General features: G+C 36.8%; 2 protein-coding genes and 2 non-coding genes across 7 annotated transcripts in view; 2 read left to right on the forward strand and 2 right to left on the reverse strand.

Annotated features, from left to right (window-relative positions):
* LOC117204030 overlaps positions 1-19,298 on the forward strand; it is a 149,277-nt gene extending 129,979 nt beyond the window's left edge. For all 4 annotated transcript variants that reach the window (XM_033441027.1, XM_033441028.1, XM_033441026.1 and 1 more), the window contains 14 exons: positions 2,520-3,403; positions 3,969-4,355; positions 6,141-6,321; positions 8,304-8,402; positions 10,396-10,616; positions 10,906-11,044; positions 11,517-12,331; positions 12,708-12,799; positions 13,378-13,973; positions 15,114-15,360; positions 15,745-15,990; positions 16,054-16,231; positions 17,114-17,393; positions 19,179-19,298. In XM_033441027.1, the coding sequence (XP_033296918.1) occupies positions 2,520-3,403; positions 3,969-4,355; positions 6,141-6,321; positions 8,304-8,402; positions 10,396-10,616; positions 10,906-11,044; positions 11,517-12,331; positions 12,708-12,799; positions 13,378-13,973; positions 15,114-15,360; positions 15,745-15,990; positions 16,054-16,231; positions 17,114-17,378 (4,350 nt within the window). In that variant the 3' untranslated portion in view covers positions 17,379-17,393; positions 19,179-19,298. The remainder of the gene's footprint in view (positions 1-2,519; positions 3,404-3,968; positions 4,356-6,140; positions 6,322-8,303; positions 8,403-10,395; positions 10,617-10,905; positions 11,045-11,516; positions 12,332-12,707; positions 12,800-13,377; positions 13,974-15,113; positions 15,361-15,744; positions 15,991-16,053; positions 16,232-17,113; positions 17,394-19,178) is intronic.
* On the reverse strand, positions 6,698-6,769 carry Trnae-uuc. The gene has a single exon. It is a non-coding gene; the product is annotated as a tRNA-Glu (tRNA).
* Positions 7,718-7,789, reverse strand: Trnae-uuc. The gene has a single exon. It is a non-coding gene; the product is annotated as a tRNA-Glu (tRNA).
* On the forward strand, positions 19,145-24,760 carry LOC117204048. Its single transcript, XM_033441048.1, has 2 exons — positions 19,145-23,329; positions 23,859-24,760. Exons 1-2 carry the CDS (start codon positions 19,145-19,147, stop codon positions 23,952-23,954), a joined length of 4,281 nt encoding a protein of 1,426 aa, XP_033296939.1. The 3' UTR covers positions 23,955-24,760.
* Positions 24,761-25,140: the final 380 nt, after the last annotated feature.

The following is a 25,140-nucleotide window of genomic DNA, read 5'->3' on the forward strand; positions in this document are numbered from 1 at the left end:
TCATTAGTTTTACAGCGTCCTCGTCTTGTATAAAACACTCGCTATAAATTTCTTCAAGTACTTTGAATCGGTAATTCAAAAATGGCGAAAACGGTCGTGCCAACCCCTTAGTCTGTCGTTAAAAGGGTAAAAATAAATCGTCTTGAATGGACAATAGATTAACGCTGCCGTTTCCGTGGAAGCTGGCCACTTTTAATAAAGCCATTCGTTCAGCTGACCGTAATTCATTGTTTGCACCTGAATAGACCGCGAAATTGATGAAATCCTGAGGCACATAGGGGCGCGAACTTAACCCGCCGCCACCAATTTCAACGAGGATTCCTCGGCTGGCGATGAATCATCCGCTCAGAGGACTCGATCGACCTCGCGGTTCAAATTACCAAGAAAGATTGATCTTTGCTATCCAGGAGAAAAAATGTATGTGATGCAAACAATCTAGCACATTTGTAACTTGGAAAACTGAGCCACCGTAATAGATTATTGCAAAATTCAAAGTCGCATATGTTATTACGTTTTTGGATTTGGAAAATATATGTCGTTCATAGATTAACTGGAATTGACAATGAGGTGAACTAATCTGATATTAAGAAGGACATTTTTTTTGTTGGATACTTGGATTTTTCATGTGAGAACTAAATAAGACGCAATATTTTCTGTTTTTATAGTTTCTATAGGGATCTTGACGAAGGTTTTGATATCGACAAGCAATAATAACGCTTAAATCTTCTTAATTGACTATTTACAGTCGCAACAGGCATTACAATGAATTAGAAACGGTTTTTAATATCGCATATAATTGTTATTAATTCTTTAAAAGCGTAACTCGAGAAAAACTCGGCTAAGCCGTCAAATTATACAGTATTGTACGAGCAACATTTCTTTTTTTCTTATTTTATTCGGTAGAATTTTACGATCAATTTTTACTGAGAATTATAAGTACATTATTCCGGTGTGGTACTATAACTTAGATAATAAGTGTTTATAGTATGTTTGATTGTAGTTAAATCTAATGACGAGCAACATTTTAAAATGAATATTTTTAAAATTACAATTATTAATATTTATTTCCTATAAGAGATTGAAAATATGTATTTTCTATATCTGACGCAGAAAATCTCGAAAGCAGTGAGACAATTATTTTCTGAATCGTTTATTCTGAAATATTTGTCATCTCGTTATACTGTTAAACGGTTGAATATTTTCTCTTTGTACCATACAATTTAAAATAGTACTAAGAAAACCTAAACTGAAAACCGCTTTCGATCGGTCAAGAACTGCGGATAAACGCACGAAAAAATACAAAGAAGCCCTTTTCGACACCGTCTTTCCGGGTCATTGTCTTCCATAGACAGCCACGTATCCAAGAGTTGGCTTTTGTCGTCGCAGAATAGGAGTACAATGAAGCGATAATAGGTTGGACTTGCGAACCGCTTCCTCGTTGATATCATGGCTCACCGAGTCTACGGAATTTCTTGGGGCCATTGTTCCCCTAAAACTAGTAGATTGTCTGGCAGAGTGGCGGCAATTTCGAAATCGTATCATAATCAGGATACTCGTGCAACACGGTAAACACACGTGTGCAATTTCATTAAGACCGTGAGACTGAGAGATGTACCTAATAGTATCGTTTTGCGACAACTCCGAAACCTATTAGAGCATCTGACCCAATAGTTTTGTCCCAGTTGTGAATTTCTAACTAGTTCCATTTACCTGAGTTTCACCTTGTGATAGCGAATGATAGTGGCGAGCCTTGATCAATAAACTTCGTTCCACGTATTCCATGATTCTGATGGCACGCACAGTTTAGAGATCTAAGATGATTTAGAATATTTTGGAAGAAGGTAGATTTATTTTAATTTTCCTGAGAACCTGTCCAAGAAAGTCTTCCTCAAGTCCGATTAGATTTTTTCTCATTTTTGTATGACTTTCTATTCTGTTTTCTATAAATTGAAAGATAGAGACAACGATTACAGTATTGTGCATGTGTCATCCTGTGTTCTTTCCTTCTTTTTATTTATTTAATTTGTACTTTATAATTTGTCCAGCTGGACATTTGATAAATAACGATGTGGCACTATATTTTATGCCATCTTCTTTTATTGTATATATGCATGTGCCATATTTTTGCAATAAATAAAATCATTAGCTATATATTATAAATAAAGTCACTTGTTTATTGAGAATTGAACATTACTTATGTAGTATGATTGAGTTTGACGAAAAAGGCACAATATATTTGACTTAACATTAGAAACATCAGACTTGCTTTCTAAGGTCTCTGATATTTCTCTTTATATTTGTTTTTGTTATTCCTTAGAGACAATTATCAATCCTACAATTTACTACCATCCTAGACTTGACACAGAAAAACACTTGTCGTCCTTTAAAACTCAAAATCTTACGAAGAAAATAATAATATTTGGCAATTCATTAGTGGCTCAATCTAATCCGACTAGTCTTTCTTTGTATAGAACTGACACTGATTATCCTAACTATATTTATTCTTTCATCTTTTTCAGGTGATCTCCGAATACTGCCGCACTCGTTTACAGTCGAAGCCTTTCACTCATATCGTAATGGATATGTACCGTGAGGTGGTCAAGTCGCCTCAATACACAGCTCGTAAACGCATCACATATCAACACCTAAACCCTGTCCCTCCCCTTCGAAACCCTTCAGACCTTACAGAACACAATCGTCGTCAGACCAACTACCCTCACCAACATCACCATCATCAACAACCATCTCAGCAATCGGATCCTCTTCAATCCATGCACAGTCAAGCCAAAAATCTTCATCAACAACAAGATCGTCAATATCGTTCTACCAATCAGTATAATCCTTCTTGTCCAAGCCAACAACGTTCTCCAACTCGATATCAAGCTCATCAACATCTTCAGATTCAAGAAGTACCTCAACAGGTTCATATACCAAAAGTTCACCACTATCATCATCATCATCCTGCAAAGGGCGCCCTTTTCAAGCTTCAATCGCGAAATTCGCATTCGCATCCGAATTTAACGAGCCTGTGTGGCCAGCAGTTACAACCGAACCGACGCCAGGAAGCGGAAGATCAGAGAACACAGTTTCAGTCGCAGTTGAACGTTCAAACGAGTGGACGTAGCGTTGGTCCAGCGATTCAGCATCAACGCCGCCATCATCACTCGAGAACGTATTCACAGCCAATTTATACGAGGCTACAGCATACCAGGAGCAGTGGTAACTTAGCGTCGACCATCGTCAGTGAAAGCAACCCCGGAGGAAACGTTTATAGCGACCCTATTTACGCGTTGCCTGTTAAACCTTTCCTGAGCTCGCAAGACGTCAGAGTAAACGGACTGTCCGTGAAGCCACCTGTCGGACATCGTAACGAGGATGTGTACACAGCTACAACGATAGCAAGGTAGTATTTCTTTTCTTTCTTCTTCTCTCACTTTTATGGCTGTTTTTTATAATGATCCCGGTGATTTACTACCTTGTCCTGAAAAGCACACTCTCGTTACTGTTGCTTTTAGAGGAGATAACGGTCGAGGAGGAAGATACAGTTGCTCGCAAAAGTATTTGAACGCTTAATATTATAGAAACTTTTTATGAACACAGTGGAGCATTTCTCTGAACGTTGTATTATCCGAACAAAAATTTTGCTAATAAGATATGCCTTTCGCCGTTATAAATACTGTTGCCACATGCATGACGTGTTCTTTATATTATATATTATAATGTATATAAAATACATTGAATGTGATAAAATATATTGTATATTATAACAGGGAAGGAAGATAACGAGAATGTGTTTTTTTATGCTGAGGTCATTCTTGTTTGAAAAAAGACCAATTGGTTTCGTGCAAGAGAAAAGTGTAACTTGACTATTTAGGTTAAATGATGCGTGTAATTTAAAAGAAAATAGGAAATATAATGAAATTGAAAAATATAGAAAAATCCAAATTTGGATGTAATTTGTTACGTAGGCGACCATCTGCGGCCGGATATTCTCAACCAGACATACCCACGTCGTCGACAGAACGGGGACTAGAGGAGGTTTATGGAAGATCTACAGGACGCGTGAATCCGACGTTGCAAAGGCAACACTCAAATCCTCAGCTTCCTAGCAGGGATCAGCAAGACAGTGATTTCGAGCGAATGCCAGAGCAGGGCGTGAAAACGAGTGATCACAGATGTCTGGCCGGCAGGGGGGAGGAGGAACAGACAGTGCAACAACAAAATCCAGTGTCTTCCATGAGAGTCAGAAGTGTTCAGGGGCCACCGAAGCCTCCTCGAATAATCACCACATTGAAGAAGGCGCCATTCTCCGACGTAGAGAGCAGCAAGTCGGAACCACCAGCGAAACCGCCTAGGTAAGTTCCTTCGTTATCGCTGTTACTTACTATGGTGATTATGGGAATTATGCTACAATTAAACATCGATGTCTCGAGTCTCAAGGGAAGAGCTAAAACCTTCGAGTTATGAAGGTTTTGCCTCATCGAGTAACTACCACTGAGAGAGATGAACAAACGAAAATGGCTTAAACACACTTTATAGAAGAATTAATATTTTTCGATGGTAAATCAGATACACAGGATTGAATAAGTGTATTGAATAGGTAAAAGGATAAACATTGGGAAGTTTAATAGATATTTAACATTTAATAGATATACTACGATTAGTATTTGTAACAATACGCGAAAAAAGTTATAACTCAAATTATATTTTATTATATACGTATTACATAGTTCGTATGTAAATAAACCTTATATTAATTATCTATATATAATATCTTCTAACAAATGACTGTTTGCTTTGTAACTCGATGTTCTAAAGTTACATTCTTAAAAAAACTAATTTCCGTATTCAAGCTTTCTTCTAAAGTACACCTTACATAAAGCGTCATCTCTTATTCGATCGAACCATTCTATTCCTACCCTATGTTTACTCTTCCCCACAAAAGCATCAGCGATTAAATACCGCAAAAGGCGTATTCGGAATACCCTAGCGAACCTCCAACTGCCGAACAAAACTTCTTCCCGTCCTGTCCATAACAATTCCAAACAGAACAACCCTCAACATCCCTCCAAGCCTTCATATCAACCTCCACACCGTGTGCTCCTCAATTTCGTTCGCGACTCGGCAAACTACGTTGTGCTGAAAAGCGTTCTCGTAGAAAAACGAGAGATAGATAGATAGATAGATAGATAGATAGATAGATAGATAGAGAGAGAGAGAGAGAGAGAGAGAGAGAGGTGCGAGGTAATCGCGAATCGAGCTGGCTAGGTCTAAAATTTATAACCGGCCAGCGTTAACGCGTCGGAATTTCATCAATCTTCGCGCTAAGACAGGACGTTAAATTGGAACGCGGCAGTCGAACAGTCGTTCGAATATCCCCTTCCAGTCGCATTATTAAGTTTGTCCCGGAATCGCGAGTCCGTGTTAATATATGCTTTCATGCGATCTGGGTCGCGACCTCGAAACAGGCCACCCTCGAAGAGTTATAAGACTGTCGAGGCTCAAAGCAAAGCTCAAAGGGTGCTGTGACGTTCTTCAGGCGGAAACAGAAACGATCTTACCGTAAAAAGGCAATGAGCCAAGAGTGCTCATTGATTCCGGATTTTCCGGAACGGTGTCGCGGGTGAATCGAGGTGAAGACGGGATTGTTCAGTTTTTTAGAGTTTTAATCCCTTGACACGCATGTCGGTGTGGAATCGTCCAAAAGCCACGAGAGACGATTAATCATAAGTGCACTGGGCAGATCTCTGTCACGTTGCGTACAATTATAATTATATTAAAAGTGGCCTGTCTGTACACCGTTGCATCATCTGTGCAAGGCATGTTTCTAGAAAGCTATCAGGCTGAGAGGCCCTTCAAATTGATGTAGTACTAAATAATACTTAATGGCTTCGAGGACTAAGAAAACTAAATTTTAGAAAAGAGTTTTCCTTGAAGTGGGACCCACTTCGACAAGAGAGATGAAGTAATGTACAGTAGTGCAATTGTAATTTCTTTTTTTTTTCTAATCTTATAGATTGGTCTATTTCATTATGTATGTGCACTTTGGACATTTTGAATGTATAGTACGAATTTCTTTGAAACTTATTTTGTTACGCAGCATATATTTACAATACATGTTTTTCTAATACTGGTTTCAGGAATCTGGTAAAGAATGGACCGAGAGCTCGGCGCGGTAAAGCTGTACAAAGAGCACCATCCCGTCTATACAGAACAGTAGGTGGTCCAACGAGATCCTTCAACAAAGCCCAATGCATTGGTCCTGAATTCGTAGTGCGTGCCAATCAGCCACCAAAGACGCTATGTGTTGGTCAAGTAAAGGTAATAACAATATTTTTTTTCTCTATTGTATTTTATTAACAATGCAAACCCCTAATATCGAAATTAGAGCTAGAAATTCTCTAAACCAACGATCAACAGTAAAGATTAAAATACGTAATTTCTGTCGCAAGAAACAGGAATAGATAATTCAGTATAAATAGTTAAATAGATATAACAGTAAAAGAAAGATTTCCTTATAAAATTTTCGCATTTGAAAGCAGGAAATAAAGAAATAAATTATAAAATATTCTAATTATCAAAATTCAGATTTAATTCCTGTTAATTAAATTAATTTAATTTTTATGATAATTCTAAATATATAAATTCATACAAAAAATTGATAAATATTTAAAGTAAAAAGATAACAAAAATAAATTTCCGGTACCGGGAATCGAACCCGAGCCTCCTGGGTGAAAGCCAGGTATCCTAGCCACTAGACCATACCGGATTCGATAGCTTCTTCCTTAAAATACTAAATCGCCTGAAGTTTAACAGCACCACATAATATTTGTATTTAAAAGTAAACAAAAAGCAGATCATAAAATATTATTTTTCGGTATTCTATTTTATAACGTCGGAAAATGTACAAATGTCCACCATATATGTGTACTGGATAAACTGCCTCTTTATGCAATGGTACAATCTTTCCTCGTAGATCATCGATCAGAAAAGACAAAATTTACAATCCTTATAGTCAAGTAGAGCCTCTGCCAATACTCGATTAGGGATATTTTAATGATAATTTAATGTGGTACAAGTCATAAACATGTGTTGAATTCACGGGTAATTAAAGGTACGGAAGCAACGTGATAGATGGCGAAAATTGCCGATCGAATGACGTTTGTTAATAGATCCCGGTGCGCAAATTTGATTGCTCCCGCCGTAAATATCCAGCCAGGTAAACTCATTGAGGCCTGCTGCAAATTTATACTGTACACGGTGCCTAAGTCAAAGTCTACCGTACATATCCCATTGTAATAGAAATAGCAAGTGTGCAGATCTATCAGATGGATGAAACTTTTCTTATAAAATTGTCTTTATTGCCTTGATGTCTAGTGTCTAGGATTATACTGATGTCAGTGTCCCTACTCCCATCACAGACGCTTACTCTCATTTTTATTTCACATATAAATATATAAATAACTGTCTCTACCCTATATAGTCTCTAGCCGATATCGCCTTCTGACCATAAATTACATATGTATGTATGCTAATACAATGTTATGGTTTCAGTGACACTTTCTTGACGTCAATTAGCGAGAAAATCATTCTGTATTACATACTTACTAATCTTTTTTTTTTTCATTACGAAAAGATGAAATTATTCTTATTAATAAAATATTGAGAAACGTACAAATCGCACGTATTAAGTAGTTTAAAAGGAAAAACAAAAATTTTCCGATACCGGGAATCGAACCCGAGCCTCCTGGGTGAAAACCAGGTATCCTAGCCACTAGACCATATCGGACCTTGAAGGGCTCGTTGTTTAGGTTCTATCACAAGTCTGTTAGATATGGTAAACAGTAATATAAATATATAAAATTAATTATCTTTGAATTCATAAATAATTATATAATCAACTACAATTAGTTACAATTATCTATGGCTAACATAACATACGTATCTGTTCTTCAATTCATAAATAAGATACGGTTAATAACTAATCTACCTTTAGATGATACGTTTAAATTATGTATTATATGTTGCAACTTAATGAATCATTTAGATATATAATGAATATTTTTATCGATCATCAGGAACATGGGTAATGAAATTTTTCAATTTTTTGATATAAAATATATATATGTAACTCATTTTTATATATTTGAATTCTTTCATTTATTCACACAACTATAGACATTATTTTATTTGTAATATTTTGTATTACATTACATTTTTTTATATTTATTTTATAGTATTATATTATACTTATGTATTAAATTTATTTCCTACATCTAATGTAACATTTAATTTGTTTATAGGCTAGCAATTCCGGACGTATTGTCGTGATAATGCTAACTGGACAACGAGTGGAAGTTACTTGTGATCCTCAAAAAGTTACGGCTGGAGATCTGTTCCAGGTAAGAACGAATAACTGGTTAATTTTACATTTATGAATTTATCTACACAAAATGAACAAAAAGAGCCCTATTTCAAGTACTTAGAATTGATTTTAACTTCAAGAATCTTGTTTAAGGATTCAATAAAATTTGTAAATCCAATCGTAGCGTAGATGGTATTTCGATGATGAAAAGTGATGAAAAGTGTTGAAGTTCAATCAAAAGTATGAACTGGCGAGAGTTTTCCATGGAGAGTGTCCCTCGATGATAAGGGATTCAATTTGCTAGACAATTATGTTTGAATGATACGTATAATGTCATTTATAGAAACGTATAGATTTTCATATAGCGAAGTAACAACAAAATATTCTCATACTTCAATCGATAATTACATAATAATTCTGTAGATAAATTCCAATATATAAGAAGCTTTCTAATATAACCGAGATCTTTGCTTTGTTACCGACGAATTTTAATTTTCTATTATTAAATTGTTAGGAGTAATGGAAAGGTTGAAAGAAGCGATACTTTTTTTTATTTAGTTTTAAACATCTCAAATGGAGTAAGATATTTTCTGTGATTTTCACTTGCAAATTCATTCATATGGTATTTCTACTCCGTTTTAATGGATACTTTTTTATGTTGCTTTTCGACTATATTTTCATTCAAAATCCAATACGGTAATAATTGACAAGTTATGACTATAAACGAAGCTTCAAATTTTTAGATACAAAAGATAAGCTATGAAGTAAATGTAGTTTTGTGATAACATGTGAACCATGTATACATAAAACTTAAATAGAATTTGAGTCATGCTACCGTTTTGTGAATCGTCTAGCAAATGTCGAATGTCACACTACGAAGACCCCAGTCGTGGGTGGTTATTCATGAGACCACAAATTCCGGTGTGAACTCATGAGAAACTCTGGCATTCTATCAAGAGATAGTGTGCGTGTGAGAGAGAAGAGAGATATCGTTATACTATGTGACAAATCCACAAACCATGAGTTATGCGATACTATACTACTATACTAGCGATTAACGTGTCTGTAGATTGAAACAAATATGTTAGTCCGCGTATGTACAATGTACGTAATATATTATGAAGATATCTTATTACAAAATTAACATATGAATTATAGTCTTTATTACACCTTTTACTATATACTATTTTGTTATTAGAAACATAATTTGTATAATTAAGTTAGAAGGTTGTTATGATTTTAGTTTTTTGTTACAAACTTTTATACAATTTTTACAAGTTTTCTATATTTAACGAAAAAAATACAGAATAAATTCATTCGCCTGTTCGTGAGTGGTTTGAACATGAAACAAATTTCGAATTTCAGTTGACACATTTCACATGTTCCAATATCAAATTCTCATGTGTATACGTGTATGTGTGAAATAACCGCTTCTAAAATGTATCTATTTTTTCGTGCATTCAATTTTAATTGGAAAAAATTGTCGGAATATTTATATTTATTTATGATACCGCATATTATGGAAATATTCGTAATATTCCTGGAAAAGTGTAGGGAAATTAGTAAGTTATCCGATTTATTGAAGGCAATCGTGTCTCAAATAAAAAGTTAGTATGATATTAAAACATTACTTTTCTTGTTAATCACTACTTTTAGTAAATAATTTAATTTTATATCCACATTTTAAAACGGCCAATATGTCATACAGATCACATTACCTACAATGACTGTAAATTATATTTCTAGGTTGAACAGTTCCATAAAATAGCTCTAAAGCTTAATTATCTTCCTGAAATAGAATTTACTAAAAATTTGCAATTCTTCCCTATTATGAATAATCTATTCGAATGTTACATATCTCGAAATATTCTGAACAATTCTATTGCTTCTAACCATATTGGAATATGTTAAGCTACGGCATTCTGTATTTCATTTAACGATTCGCATCCGATGGTAATCTAATCGAACTGTATCTTTGATCTCGTATAATTACATCGTTAACATAATACATTGGTTATAAATGATTGTAGGCCATCATGCAAGCCGAAAGCCTAGACGAAAACTTCACCCTTGGCCTGGCGGTGCTATTAGCCGGTGATTTTGCGATTTTACCACCCGATACTAAATTGAACAAAGTCGCACCACCTGGATGGTTAAGCAGCGGCAAAAGCAAAGGTCTTTTGGGTCTTCCGACTAGTTTTATGCTGTACCTGAGGCTCAGGTTCTTTCTACCCTCCCTGCGTGGTATAAGGTATATCTGAGCTTCTTCGTGTCTATACCATTACTAGCAATTAATTTCAAAATTCAAAACATCTAAAGAACAACTTAATAGAATTTTTCTACAACGAAAAAGAAATAATTGATATCTTTTTAATTATAACTCTTTACATCTATTAAATACAATGCTTTATTTTATATGTAATATAATTCTGTATTTTCCAAAAGTATTTCAATCTATCGATAACAGTTTCTGAATGACAGTGGAGTATGCACATATTTTTGCATGTAGGAGATTAATCAATTACGAATTACCTGTTTAGGAGTTGGATATCGAAGCATCTATTATATTTGCAAATACGACGATGTATATTGGAGCAACAGCTGGTGTGCCCGTATCCCGAGTTAATTAATCTCACTGGATTGGCTCTTCAGGCTGAATTTGGGAATTATAACGCGAACGTGAGTAAACTTGCGATTCATTGTTTCTAAGAATATCGCTGGAATGTAATATCAATTACGAAACGACCATGCGATATTGATTGTCGACACGAGGAAAGTAATACAGTGAAAATGGATATGATGAATATGAGTTATCGGTAATTCATATCTGCAGATATAAACGAAACCATTACGAAGAAATTTCCGGGTGTGTTTGTATTCGTACAAGTTTGATATAAAATGTGATCGATGCAAATTACAATTCTCATAATGATTATTTATTAATACAATATTAACACAATATTTCCACATATTATTCATTCATAAAAAAAGAGAAAAATAAAAAAAATAATAAGTGAAAGAAGATCTTCAAAATCTTCACCTTGTTAAAATGTCGATCAAGCGCATAAAAGATTCTTCATTAGTATCCTCATTTCCGTCCCACCATCTTCGAATCAGTTCAGCTCGATAACGCGCTACTTTCTCTATCTAGGAACACGGTTGCGGTGATTACTTCCTGCTGGAACACTATGTTCCGGAGTCACTGATTCTGAATATAGATCAGCACCAATCTCAAATCATCAACGAAGGAGCGGAAGCTCTCCGTGCCCGTCTTCACCAGGCACATCGCGACAGACGTGGCTTGGACTCGAACAAAGCTGAGGAGATGTTCATAACTCACGCACAAACCCTTCCAGATTATGGTTCTCACTATTACATTGCCACCATGGACTCTAAGGAACTGGAGAAGGTAATGGCACAGCAAAGGAAGAGAAAGTCGACCGATAACCACGACACGTCCGAGGAATTGCTCGATTCCAGCGAGAATATTTATAACCAAGATGGCAGACAGGAATATCTTCGTGGTCGAATTGAAATTTCTCGATTGGGATCTTGCGAGAATATTCCAAAGATCCCATATGACGAACGAAAACCTGCTGGATTGACCAAGAGCGCCACTTCGAACGACATTTATGGAGCTTACAAGTCCAAGTATCGCGTAGAAGCTTGCAACAACAACAACAACATCAATAACGTAAATAATAATAATAATAATAATAATAAACTGAATCACGATGGGAAGAGCAGCAAAGGTGGAAAGAAGAAGACTGAGAGCAACGTTTGGTTAGCCATCCATGCTCAGGGATTGAAGTTGTTCGAAAGAGGAGAGCCAAGAGAAAGGATCAAGCTGGCGCAGTTTCAATGGAAGGATATTCAGACGTTGAGCTACAGTAAAAGCTGTCTGGTGGTCTATAGCAAGGTGAACGGGAAACGATGCAAGTTCAAACTCAGAATGGACCATCGAAAGTAAGCGTTCGTTTAATTAATTATTTGCTCGGTTAGGTAGGAATGACAGGTCGGCGTTGAATGACGATTCATTTTGCTTAAGTGAAAAATGGGAGAACGTGGGTCGTATTAGAGTGTTACATATCAAAGCGTTTTTCGTTACGAATGAACGTGATTAAAAAAAGGAGATTGTTGAAGTTTTTGGGTAAATTCAATTAGATTATTGGGGAAAAGTTTATTCGAATAAAGATGTTGTGTGGAATGTATCCGTTGAAAAGCCAAGCGATAGACACGAACGAAGTTTCTCCAAGTTTCCGTACTTGAATGGAATTTAAAAGAAGATTTAATGTACGGCTCTCGCGTAGGCCTCGAGTTTCAAAGTATTTTTGTTTTACAGAAGTTACTTCGCTTTCAAGCTCACCTCTTTGCACCATCAGTTCTTCTTAAGGCTACGCTCGGAATTTACGTCGCTACAGGGACTTGCGAAAGGTACGTCTTAACTTCCTCATATATGTTATGTTTCTGCTTTTTTATGTATTATAGAATAGAGTAATTATAAAGGTTTTTCTTAACACTCGTCTTCTTATGAAATTAACGAGCTAAAAAGGAAAAGTCGGATTTAATTCATAATTAAATATGATAAGTTTATTTAATAATTGAAATACTAATCGGTGGATTATATTGTTCTAAAGAAGAGTAAATACATTCTTAGTTGTTAATTAAACCTCTTTTGTGACAATTTTGCTAGCTTACAAGCATGCATTAAAATTGAATGAAAAAGTTGCGTTAAAATATTTAAATAAAAGGAAACAAACAATAACTCGTGTATAAAATGTATGTCTGGCTTCTAACACTTCAATTTTACGTCGATTTTACAACAACATCTTTTAAACAAAATTCTACTTCTTGTAAGTATCACGAATTGCGAATAACTTACACTTGATACAGTTGATACAGATATGTTTGTTATTTAACAAAAGCTGCTCCAATTAAAAAGGAAAGAACTATTTTCATTTGAATGTCTGCTTCAAAATGATCAGTAACATAGAGTATGAAATATTTTTCAGAATTCGGTGTTCCTACGACGATCGAAGCAAAGGCCTCGCCATCAAAGTCAAAGTCTCACGATAGTAAAACGAAAATAGCCATAGCGAACACCGTGAAGAATGCGCAGCTGAGGTCGAATTATTCGATGCAGCTGGAGGAATACCAGAACAAAGAGAATGAGAATCCACAGAAAGATATCGCGGTGCCAAAGACGAAAGATACTCTTCGCGAACCCGGCTTCTACTCGTCTGAAGAAGATGCGCTTTACGCGCAAGTAAACGTGCGGTTGGAACCAGAAGGAGAGTCCCGTGATACGGAAGACGAGTCAGAAAGAAGCCTGACGAGTCCCAACGAGCCGTTCTCGCTAGACGTAAAGGAAATGAAAAACGACGGGAAGATCTACAATCGTCCGCGAATAGAACTGGAAACTGAAACTGAATGTGGCTATTCGCTTCCTAAGATCATGTCATCGAACGACGTAGATCAATTAGAGAAACCGGATAATCCTGAAGTATTGTATGCTGCGATCAACAAAGTTGGAGTCTCAAGGAAGAACGAGTTTCCTGTTCCGGATGAGGTATGGGACGTGTCGGACGTGAAGAAATCGTTACACAAGGTAGATCGACTTTCTATTATTTTTGTTGTAATATGGAAAAGGTTGACTTTTATGTTTCCTCGTATAATCTTCCCTCTTTTGACAAAGGATATATCGAGTGTAAAACACTGATATTGCAAATGCTAGTTCCTAGAACTTAATTTCTGTTCATGAATTTTTCATTAGAAATTTTCTTATGAATATTACGTTTATAACATTCATGAATGTCATTGGATGACATTTATCGGAATAAAAGTGCAACTTCCTGAATTTATTATTTCTTTGTAATAGTCTTATATCTTTGAAGCTAAGAGATTGAAGTATTAAAGTGCATACTTTTTTAAATCGGCCAGTGCTGTGAAAATTAAAAAATTAATAAAGGCTTTCATATATATATAATAAAATATTGAAAATATATGCAATAAGTGACAAATGAAACCCTCTTATAAGTAATAACGAACTTGTAAAAATGAAGAAAATCCAGGAAATTATTAGCAAATAAACAACATTTTTATGAACTATTATATCGTTCTAAAGCTTCGACTATAATAAATTTGACACTATAATAAAAATCTTCGATTTGCTACGAAAAATTTCAATACTATTCTCATCTACGTTCTCCTCTACGTTTCTCAATTATTGTTCTGGTTAATTTGGTATTTGTTTTATTAGATTTTCTATCTATTGCTATTTAATTCCATGCATATTCTATTACAGATAATTTCACGAATCATATTCACTTTTGATAAATTTGTGGACTATTTAATTGACCGAAAAATTTTTTAACGTCCTTTTTAAACCAAATATTTATCAAGAGTCAACATATATTAATTAATTTTTTCTTTAACTCTAACAAATTGGTTTTGATAATTTTTGCTACTTGTTTTAGATCATCGTCTTGCATAAATATAAAATTCTGACTATTAATCGTTTATCTTATGATCTGTGACAATTATTATGTTTCATATAATCAGTAGAAGATGCTTTAATATTGGTATATGTAATACCTTTAATGGGAGTGTTTGTAATTGACTAGTATTTACTTCCAAGAATGATAGAAAAATTCAATATATTTTGCTTCGTGCATTTTCAATGTAACTTAGCTTTTTTTTATGAAAATTAATCAATATCGGAATCGAAATGCCTTTATATCTGTTTTAGATGAAGACTTCAAGTTTACCGAATTATGGAACATCCAGACAATCGGGAGGTTATCGGACGCCGAGTTTGCCACGTCGTCTAGGGGTAAAAATGGGAACACGAGCGATCTATAGCAGCCTCGTGCAGAAAGATACCGCCCTTACCGACGACATGGAGTCGCTATCATTAAAATCAGACACGGAGTCTTCGATTCAGTCATTGTCCGCACGATCAACGGAATCTCCTCTACCGGAAGCATACGTGCTCAGTTAGTAACATTTCTACTTCGACTAGATTTTTCAAGTGTTAACAATTATCACTCGAACCTATATTTAAACGTATACAACAATTAACAAATTTTTAATACAACGCTATGTTATTGATACATATTGTATCATCATCGTGCTATATATTATTCCTATATTTAATTGCATTTCTTGAAATCAATCGCGTTATGTAATTCACTAAATCAGATAACATATACAACATAAGATATTTTATCTTCTTAATCCTATATCTTAAGAAGTTAAGGAATTCTGCAAACATATTAATTTCAATATAAAAATATCTCTACGAACATTATGCATTTCATCATCATGCAAGGATTATATGATTTATAATTTAAATTTTGTATGATTTCTATTTCCAACAGACGCTGACATCCGTACAGATGACGAGACGTTCCGTGTGCCGGAGGACGAGTCGATGTCCGTTTCCTTAGCAGCGCGTCTTGAAGAGTTGTCGTTTGCCGAGGAACGAATCCTGCAGACGATTAAGTTGGAAAGGGGCCACGGTGGCAGCATAGGGTTGCAAGTGACAGAGGGTAACGATGGTGGCGTCTATGTCCAAGCGGTGTCGGTAGGAGGATCGGCCGATATGGCCGGAAACGTGAACAAAGGTAAGCTTGAAGCGCCATTCTTTACCGGAGCTGCATTAATTCGGAGAAATTTATTGACCGCAGGCGATCGCATCGTAGCGATAAACGGGCAGAATTTATTGCATTTGCGGTATGAAGACGCTCTGAAGATGCTGCAGAGCTCGTCCGATACGATCGAGCTGGTCCTTTCTCAAGCTACTTCCCGTAAAAACGCAACCTCCAGGAAGAATCACGAACAACCTGCGGAAAATAACTATTTGGAGTGAGTATGAAGATGTTCCTTTCCTTGAATCTTACTTCATCTTTTACGTTTTATTGATTAAATTTAATTTTAATATTAGCTAAGCGAGGGAGCAGTTGCGTCTGAAATGAAAATAAGTTTTCTTGTTTACGTTGAAGAATTTTCAGTTGAAGAGGTTGATTCTTTCATTGCGACTGGGCGATGTAGAACTTTATATTGTGAATTTGTAGCATTATTTTTAATTCGTTTCAAGTAAAGCAATCAAGTGAAACATTCCAGTACTCTGTTTCGCTATGCACTTAATTTTAACGAGAATGGAAGCAAAATTTTGGTTCTGTACTTAATAGTTTTAAACATATACGGGATATTATAAACGGACTGTTGATTATTCTTGGTATGTAAGTTATCTTTGAAATTTGAAATTCTCTAGATGTCATGCTCTAAACTCTGGAAAAATATTACAGCATATGATATAGCAGAGAATGTAATGCGGTACGCGTTGGAATTTGTCAACCGACCACGTTTTGTCTTTTGTGGAAAATATAATCGAGGATAGCCTGGAAAATTAAAAAGGAAATTAAACGCGTTATTTTGTGCAGACAGAAACTGAAAATGATAAAGTTTTATAAAATACACTTATATATCGTTATATTCATATGATAAAATATATAATAATGCTGCAAATGTGCGTATATTTGAAAAATATGTATTAAGACAAATATCAAACAATTACATGTGTTTTATTTAATCGGTATATATTAATATAAGAGTTGATTAAATTAGTAAATTGAAGACGGGGAGAAACTCAATGTATACGATAGAATGGCTTTTCAGTGTCTGATTGAACAGTGTGATTGTTGATTTTTCAAGCAAACTTTATAAGTACGCTTTCATTGATTTCAGTGACATCAGATTCGACGTGTCCTCGGAAGCAGATACGTCGAGCATGACAAACAAATGGCTCGTTCAAAGGACCACCGACGTTGCATCTGTGCAAAACACCTCGAGCGCGTACAGCAGTGCCGCATCGAGCGCAATGGGTAATCACAATGCAAACAGCCTATACATGGCCGATCTTGTTGATAATGATGCACTTAAGTCCGCAAGTATGCTGCTGAGTATAGAGGACTTCGACGTCAGCAGGACGAGTCGCCAAGTTTTTATTTAATCGTCGATAAAGCAAGTTAGTACTTACTCTAGAAACCCATTTTTATCTAACACGTATGCTACTTTTTTTACTGTGCACTCAATGGGTACTTAATTGCAGTGAAACAATTTATATGCATTTTGATTTTCGTGTGTTGTTCAGATGCTTGTTATATCGAAAGTTTTAGTTGAGAATACTATTAAAATAACAAATTATATTTTATTACAACTTGGATAATACAGCGTAAAATGCAACTTACGAATCTCTTGCCTTCTAAATTATAAAAGATAAAGAAGTGTAAAATAGAGGATAAATAAATACTTTCGAGACCAATTTATTTTTACATATTGTTACATAAATTCGTACACATATATAAGTATATGTGTATTTTTAAATGTATAATTTATTATCTATAAGAAAAAAAACATTATTTATTATGTGTATCTGTAATCAATACTTCATCGATGTAACATAAAAATACCATTAGTATTCGAATTAAAATGTAGGGATTGAAATTTTCTAAAAGAAATACTAAATACTAAACAGTATTTAATTTCCTTTTACGTAGTCTTGCGTACTGAATGTTTAAAAGGAATTTGTAATTTTCTTCAATCGATCTCTTGGCCTTTAAATTTCGATACTCCAATCGAGCTAGTGGGCGCTTATACTTGTAAAATCGTATAGCAAACTCCATTAAGGTCATTATGTCCATTGTGTCGAACGTAGCTGCATCCACCACGTAACCTAATCGAATTGTTTTTATCCATTTAACGGACGAAGCCTTGCTCAGAATTCGAGGCGGTACTATTTGCTGCTTTTTTCTATTTGCCCGTTTAATACGAACCGTCACGTCAGTTCTGTCCTTTAGTTGTCAAGGGAAGTTCATATTAGATAGTAGTCTTTTGTCAATAAAAATTTAATAATTTGCAACTTTCTTCAGTTTATTCCACGTGGTTCATCGAATACATTTTAATTCAATTTTTGAAGATTATCTACAACATGAAGTTCAATTTCATCCGCTCGAATTTCTGAATGCATTAAATAAAACGAATGTTTCGATACAGAAACGATCTTACGAAGATATATGTCATGCAAATTTAACTTCGAATCTACATCTCATCTATACATTTAAACTCGATGCTTTCTATGTACAAACAAAAATTAGAATTTAATGCCGAAAAGAAAAATGTATTTTATAAAAGGATTAGAATAATTAACAGATATATCAATCTACTGATACATCGACAACGAAAAAGCTCTCTTACCAAAAGCGAACGCAGTACCTGGCTAGCTCTGTCACATCCGGGTTTGAGATCGATTTTAGAACTTCGCCTGTCGTCTTATTAGGGTCTTCTTTCATTCAATAGGAAACTTAAACTTGGCAGCATTAGTGAATCACTGTTATTGACTTCGCGGTAGAGAGAGGGGTAGAGGATGCTCTGTCATTTGTAGGGAATCAGCTTTAGTATCCCTCGGACGGTCTAACACCGTAGTTAGCCACGCGTTTCCGTACTCCAAAATTTCTCTCTAAATATCAGCGGATTGTGCTTCGACCAATCTCTACCATGCGCGAATGCGAATCCCATGAATCATTACCATAAACTCTCTTTTGTTCCCAAACTGACACGTGGTCTCTGTATTATAGTATATACCAAGTGAACAGTTGACCTTATCTTTGATAAGTTTGGCAAATTGTGCGACGAAATCAAAGCTTCAGACTGACACAAGTGACCATACACGTCAGTGAGGAACGATAGAGCCGAGCGTCATTGACATTTGCCAGTGTCATGCACACCAACGTTCGATCAATCGTTGTTCCAGGTACAGAATCTGTCAGCAGTACACCGCCAGTCCCACCGAGACGGAAGAAGCGCAAAGCGAAGCTCGCGGCAATTGCAAAATCTCCGAAAGAAACGTCACCGACTCGTCTGAGAAAACCAGACAAAAAGCGTTTGGCGCCACCGCCTCCGCCGCCTCCGCCGCGAGCAGTCCGAAGGATCAAATCTCACGTCGCCAAAGGTCAGGCAGAAGAAAGGACGTCGAATTCGCAGACAATAGGGGATGCGGAAGAAACGCTAAATAGTCTAAGTTCGAACGAGACGGGGGAAACTTCTCAGCCGTCGTCTTTGCAGTTCGAGGATGCTGACTCGGTACGGATCGAGAAAGCGAGTAAAGATGAAAACGAGAAAGACGACAAGTGCGGTTCAAGCAGTGAGACAAAGTCGCCGCACAAACGTCCGTTTGTATTCGAGACTTTCACTAGGAAGGAGACCAACAAGTACCCGCCGCTGTTCTTTACTTTGAACGATTTTCAAAATGTGATGTCCAACACGCTGCAGCGTGAAGACGATTTAAATGACGAGCCTTCTGCGAATTTCGACAGCTCCTTTCGCGATTCCTTTCGCAACTCCCTTCGCAACTCCTTTCGCGAATTCTTCGAGAAATCGTTAGACGACGAGGAGGACGACTTGTGTTTTCGCGTGACCACCACTAGCCTTCCATTCGAGAAATGTTTGGACACATGGACCGCTACATTCGCCGATCGTTTGATCGAGAATTTCGACGTACCGAGTCGTTTTATTTTCGAAGATTACGTCGATAGAAGTAACAAGGTAAATGTCCGACGATCGGCTGGCCCGATGTGTTACGACAGCTTTGAAGAGGAACCAACGGTACCTCGGTTGACCAAAGTGAGGTTCGTGATCGAGTCACCTAGCTCGTCGACTTCAGATCACGAATTGAACAACGATGGCGAGACCACGTGCGACAGTTTGCAAAATATCGATCCTCTGACAGATGAGCAGGAGGTCAGCTGGAATCGTAGTTCTTCCGTGAAATTGACTGAGATCACGGACGACATGGAGTGCACGGACATGAATAAGGCTTTTGGTCAGGTGCAAGATTTCCAGGAGGATCATGACGAGTTCGGTGACGTACCTTTTAGTTCTATTTTGAAAACAGGGGACAGTTTGGATCGGTGGTATTCCCTGGACGATGCCACGAATTTTGTCAGGGCGATCGATAAGGGATCTTTCGGTCAGGACGATCGTGGTAATTCCAACGATTCGACCGGCGCTTCGATCGGGCACGATTCGCAAGACGAGTCCCTTTGTTCCAAGGAAAAACTAAAAGTCGCGGACGTCAGCGAAGCAGAGTCGAGTTTAATCAAGTTGAAAGCGGAATGCCGTTCTGTGTTGGCTGAGGTTAGAGACGATTTTTCGGAAAGGCCGCCCGAGGACAACGGTTTTGCGCGGGCTTCGAATAACTGCACTGCTTCAAATAACGTGGAAGACAATAAAAAATATCACGATGAAAAGGATTTGACGAGTGGAGCTTCTGAAAATGAAAACGACAATGTAAAACGCGAAGAAATCATTTCTGCCGGTACCAATGCGATTGCGAATAACTTTGATTGGAAATTGGAATTAACAAGAAATGAGATAAACGTCAATTTTGTTCAGGAAGATTCGATAATTCGTAGAGACAAGTATCTAAGGACTGAAATTAATGAAGAACAATCGACAATAAGCGAGACAAAAGTCTTTGATCAACAAATAATAAAAGACAAAGTAGAGAATAACGTTTTGAAAAAACATTTATTATCAAATAGAACAGAGACTGATATTAGCGAGGAAGTGTCGTCAGCTGAAGAGGATATGGAAATTGACAAACAGCAATTACAAACGGATTCAGTCGATAAATCCACGGGGGAGTACAGAAGAAAGATTTTCGTAAACGAATCGCTTCGAAATATAATAAATCGTTGTGATTTCACGTCGAATGACTTTGCGGACGGCAGTGAAGATTCTGATGTGCAAGACGATAATTTGGACACTGGCGATATTTCTTTAGGTGTGAGCGAGAGAAATTTCAAGGGCTTAATTACTAAAGGCGACACGAGACAGGAGACGAAGGATATTCCAGTTAGCCAAAGTAATAAAAAATTACAAGATACTTTTATAGGTAACGAATCATTCGAAAAAAGGAAAGGGATCACTAACCCGGTTAATATTCAACGAAACTCTTTTCTGGTAAATATGTTGTCGGAGGATACGGATCAGATACGGACGAGCTGTGAAATCATTGCTGTTCTCCCAAAATCACTAGCGAAGAGCGAAGTATCGATTTCGAAAGATGAAGAAGGAAAGAAGTTGGCAACCCGGTTAAACGAGTCGATAAAAATGGATTCAGAGATCCAGAAAATTTTACAAGAGTCTAAAGCGCCGTTGGAAAGGATAGAAACCACTTTACCAAAGCCGACAACGGTTAAGAAAATTGTCGAAACGAGCAAGAAAACCACCGGTGAGGCGAAGTGCGATGTATTGAACGAATTGCTCTCCAATTTCAGTAACATTAAATTGAAACCGGTGAACGACGAGAAGAGAAGTGCCGCTGAAAGTCATCCGCGAGTAAAAACTTCTTCTCGGCAAGAGAACGATAAGGAGAGAATCGAATCTATGTCAGATAGCCGTACACAGAGTTTGAAAGATTGTAACGGTAATTCTTCTGTTGAGACCAAGGAAACGAGCGACGAGTCGATGAATCTCAAAGCAGCCACTTCTTCGGTTAAACAGTGGCAGTATGCTGCCTCTTTGACGACGAGGAAGGTTCAAGATGACCGGAACAAGAGTAACGAATCACTAAAAGCGTCTGAAGGATCCCAAAATAGTACTGCGAATAGTACAGAATCCGTGAAACCGACAGAGAGCAGCGAGATATTAGCAGATCGTAAAGAAGAGTCTCGAGAAATAGACGTAAACAGAGTCGCAAGAACGGTTAAGCAGTGGCAGTATGCTGCTTCTCTGACGACGAGTAACTATATTCCAGATGACCGGAATAAAGGTATCGAATCACAAGAGAGGTCTGAGGATTTTCAAGATGATATCAGCTTTGTGACCAGTACTGTGAATAGAATAAACAGAGTTGAAAGAACCACGAACGAGGATTACACAAAATTATCGAGAAACGTGAACGAAGTTCTCGTCGAACCGACCAAAAGCGATACTGTCAGAAGAGTGTCTGACGACGAAGCAGGAAGAGGAGGAGCAAGCTCCGTGGAATGTCTGCAGATGGTAGGCTGCAGCGCAAAGACTGACGAGTCGCATAATCGTGGCGCGTACGCGCGACAGTTAGAGTTAAGCAAAAGTATGAGTAGCGGCGACAAGAGTGCCATAGCTAGGAGGATTTCTCTACCCCATTGTAATAATAATGACAATAACAGGGCCGTAACACCCGTAGCTGTAAGTGATGACCAATCCCGCGACACTGTAACGATAACCCCTGGTAGAGTTAGGAGCTTCATTAAGTACTACGAGATTCAACGCGAGGCGACGGCCGACGATGATTCTAAAACTAACGATAGGGTAGATAAGGACCCGATGCCTGAACACCAATCGGTGATTAGCATCTGCAGGGGACTGGAAGCGAGGGCCATCGAGGCTAAGTTCTTCGAAGCGCAGAAAAAGGATAATTCTAAGTCGTTGGACACGATGAAAAAGGATGGTTATCGTGGGCTAATAGCGGACCAAGATGTCGAAAGATCGATCGGTTCAGCGAGGAAAGAAGGAAAGTGTGCTGCGATCGTAGAAAAGTTGGGAACGGAGAACTCGAGTCGATTAAATGCTCGTATTGCGAACACAGAAGATGATTATGTGGAGATGATGAAGCAGATTCACGTGTCACCGAAGTTCATCGGCGATTCATATGCGCATCCTGGAACAGTTAAAAGAAAGAAGTCGGTGAAATTTCAAGGTGGTTTCACCGTGATCGGTACGAAAGATCCTGACGAGAATGGTACCGCGGGAAGTCCTGCGGCTCAGGATACGAAATTGTTAAATAAAAAGAAGAATCTCGACAGACTGACGCTGGAGGGTAGTGTCCTTGCCGAGAATGTAGATTTTGGCGTTGGACAACTTGGAGAATTGCTGGACGCTGACTCGCGTTCTTTGGAGAAACGAGAAACTGATGCTCAGGTGAGTGACGGATTTAATTGGAATAAAATGTTCATTAAGAGACGTAGAAAGGTTCTTTCTACCTCTTTTGGTAATCCTAGAATTGAATTTCCTTTCCTTTTCTGTTTCTTCATCTTCTCGATTTTAAATTGTTGGTATTATAATAGCGTCTTGTATGTTAGATGTAAGAAGGGACTTTATTATTCGGATTGAAATATGTTAACATCTTGTACTGCATATTTAAGATGTCGATATTTGATCTTCAAATTACTTTTACGACAATATTAATATATTCTTTAAATTTATTCGATAACTTTCTAATCTGTGTAAAATTGTGTGTGAATGAAAAAATTAATACGATCTAATTAACGATCGCTGGAATTTTGTTCAAGTGTGAAAGGTAGTTTCTATAACAAATATCTATAACAAATGTAATGAAAGTTTGAATGGCAGTTGTTAATTAATCGAAGTTACATACTAAAATTACGTTCATTTTAAATTGCAAACGCGCTCGACGAAATAATAATCTGCTTAACTTTTCCTCCTACAGATACAAGCCGCAGCGAAATGTGAGGAATGTTCAGGTATTAATCGCTTCGTTCCAAAACCAGAAACCCCACGCCTCGTATTTTATTGTACTGTATAGTTAAAACCGTAGTTTCTAAATGTCGTCGTCGTCGTTTTCCCGAATCTCGGCGAGATTTCACCGCGACGCTTCGTAGCGTCATAGCTAAATTCAATCTTTTCCACGCTGTTTTTTACGTGTTTTAACTGAAGAACAGATTTCCCGCTCTTTCGCGAGAACCTGCGCAGAATTCCATTCTCTCGCAAACAAAACACTGAAACAATTTTTTGTCAATTTATCGTTATTAGAGATTTTATTTGATGTTATGATTTATTGAAGTTATGAAATATTTTGAAACGAACTATCGTGAAATTATAGGGCTTCGAAAAATATCAAAAAATAGGAAATGTATCAGACTACTAAAACATTTCTTGGCACAAATCGCGCATGTATGAACTTTATGTTTCAATGGAAGTTTTTTTCAATGAAAAATTTGAATGTATTTTCATATTTTGATAATCTCACCGTTGTCAAATGAAGTTGGAACAGAAAGATATAATTTTGTGTATTTCCCATATGAAGATCACAGGCGAGAAACACAATAAGTTCTTTTTTATTGTTTTCTTGCTATTGACGTCGTTTGGTGGTTAAATTTTGGGATTCTGTAAAAAGCCAACGGTATAGCTAATATTATAACAATCGATATCTCGGAAAGTTCAAATCGCTAGCAAAGATACATAGGTAATTTTAAAAGCAAATAAAAACACGTCGGATTACGATGCAACATATTAAATTAATGAATTAAATGAAGAAAATTGCTCGCTCTTAACGGCGAACAACGCGTGACTTACCATATTTCTTCATATTACAATTCCACAAAATCAAAACGAAATACAATATCAACTCTAATTCTATTAATGTCAAGCGGTATTCTAAGAAACAATTATCAGTTGATATTGTTGCAAACGTTTTATCTTTACATCTTAATCCAAGCTCAATGTCACTACATTAAAATATTTAATAAATGGCCTCCAAGAGTCACAGTCTTCCAATCGACCAAATCAAAACATTACGAACTATTACAAATTACCTTCGTATTTCTATCAATCACAGGAAAAAGTACGAAACGATCTTTTCCTAAATCACAGTAACGGTCGTTTGTTCTTAAAGAACAACCGAATATAACAACCAGCGATGAAAGGATATCAGTCAACGAACAGAGATACATAGATCACCAATTCGCAAAGCAAAGAGTAATCGCGTGTTT

The sequence above is a fragment of the Bombus bifarius genome, unplaced genomic scaffold (assembly GCF_011952205.1).
Source record: "Bombus bifarius isolate JDL3187 unplaced genomic scaffold, Bbif_JDL3187 scf7180000007977, whole genome shotgun sequence".
NCBI lineage: Eukaryota > Metazoa > Arthropoda > Insecta > Hymenoptera > Apidae > Bombus > Bombus bifarius.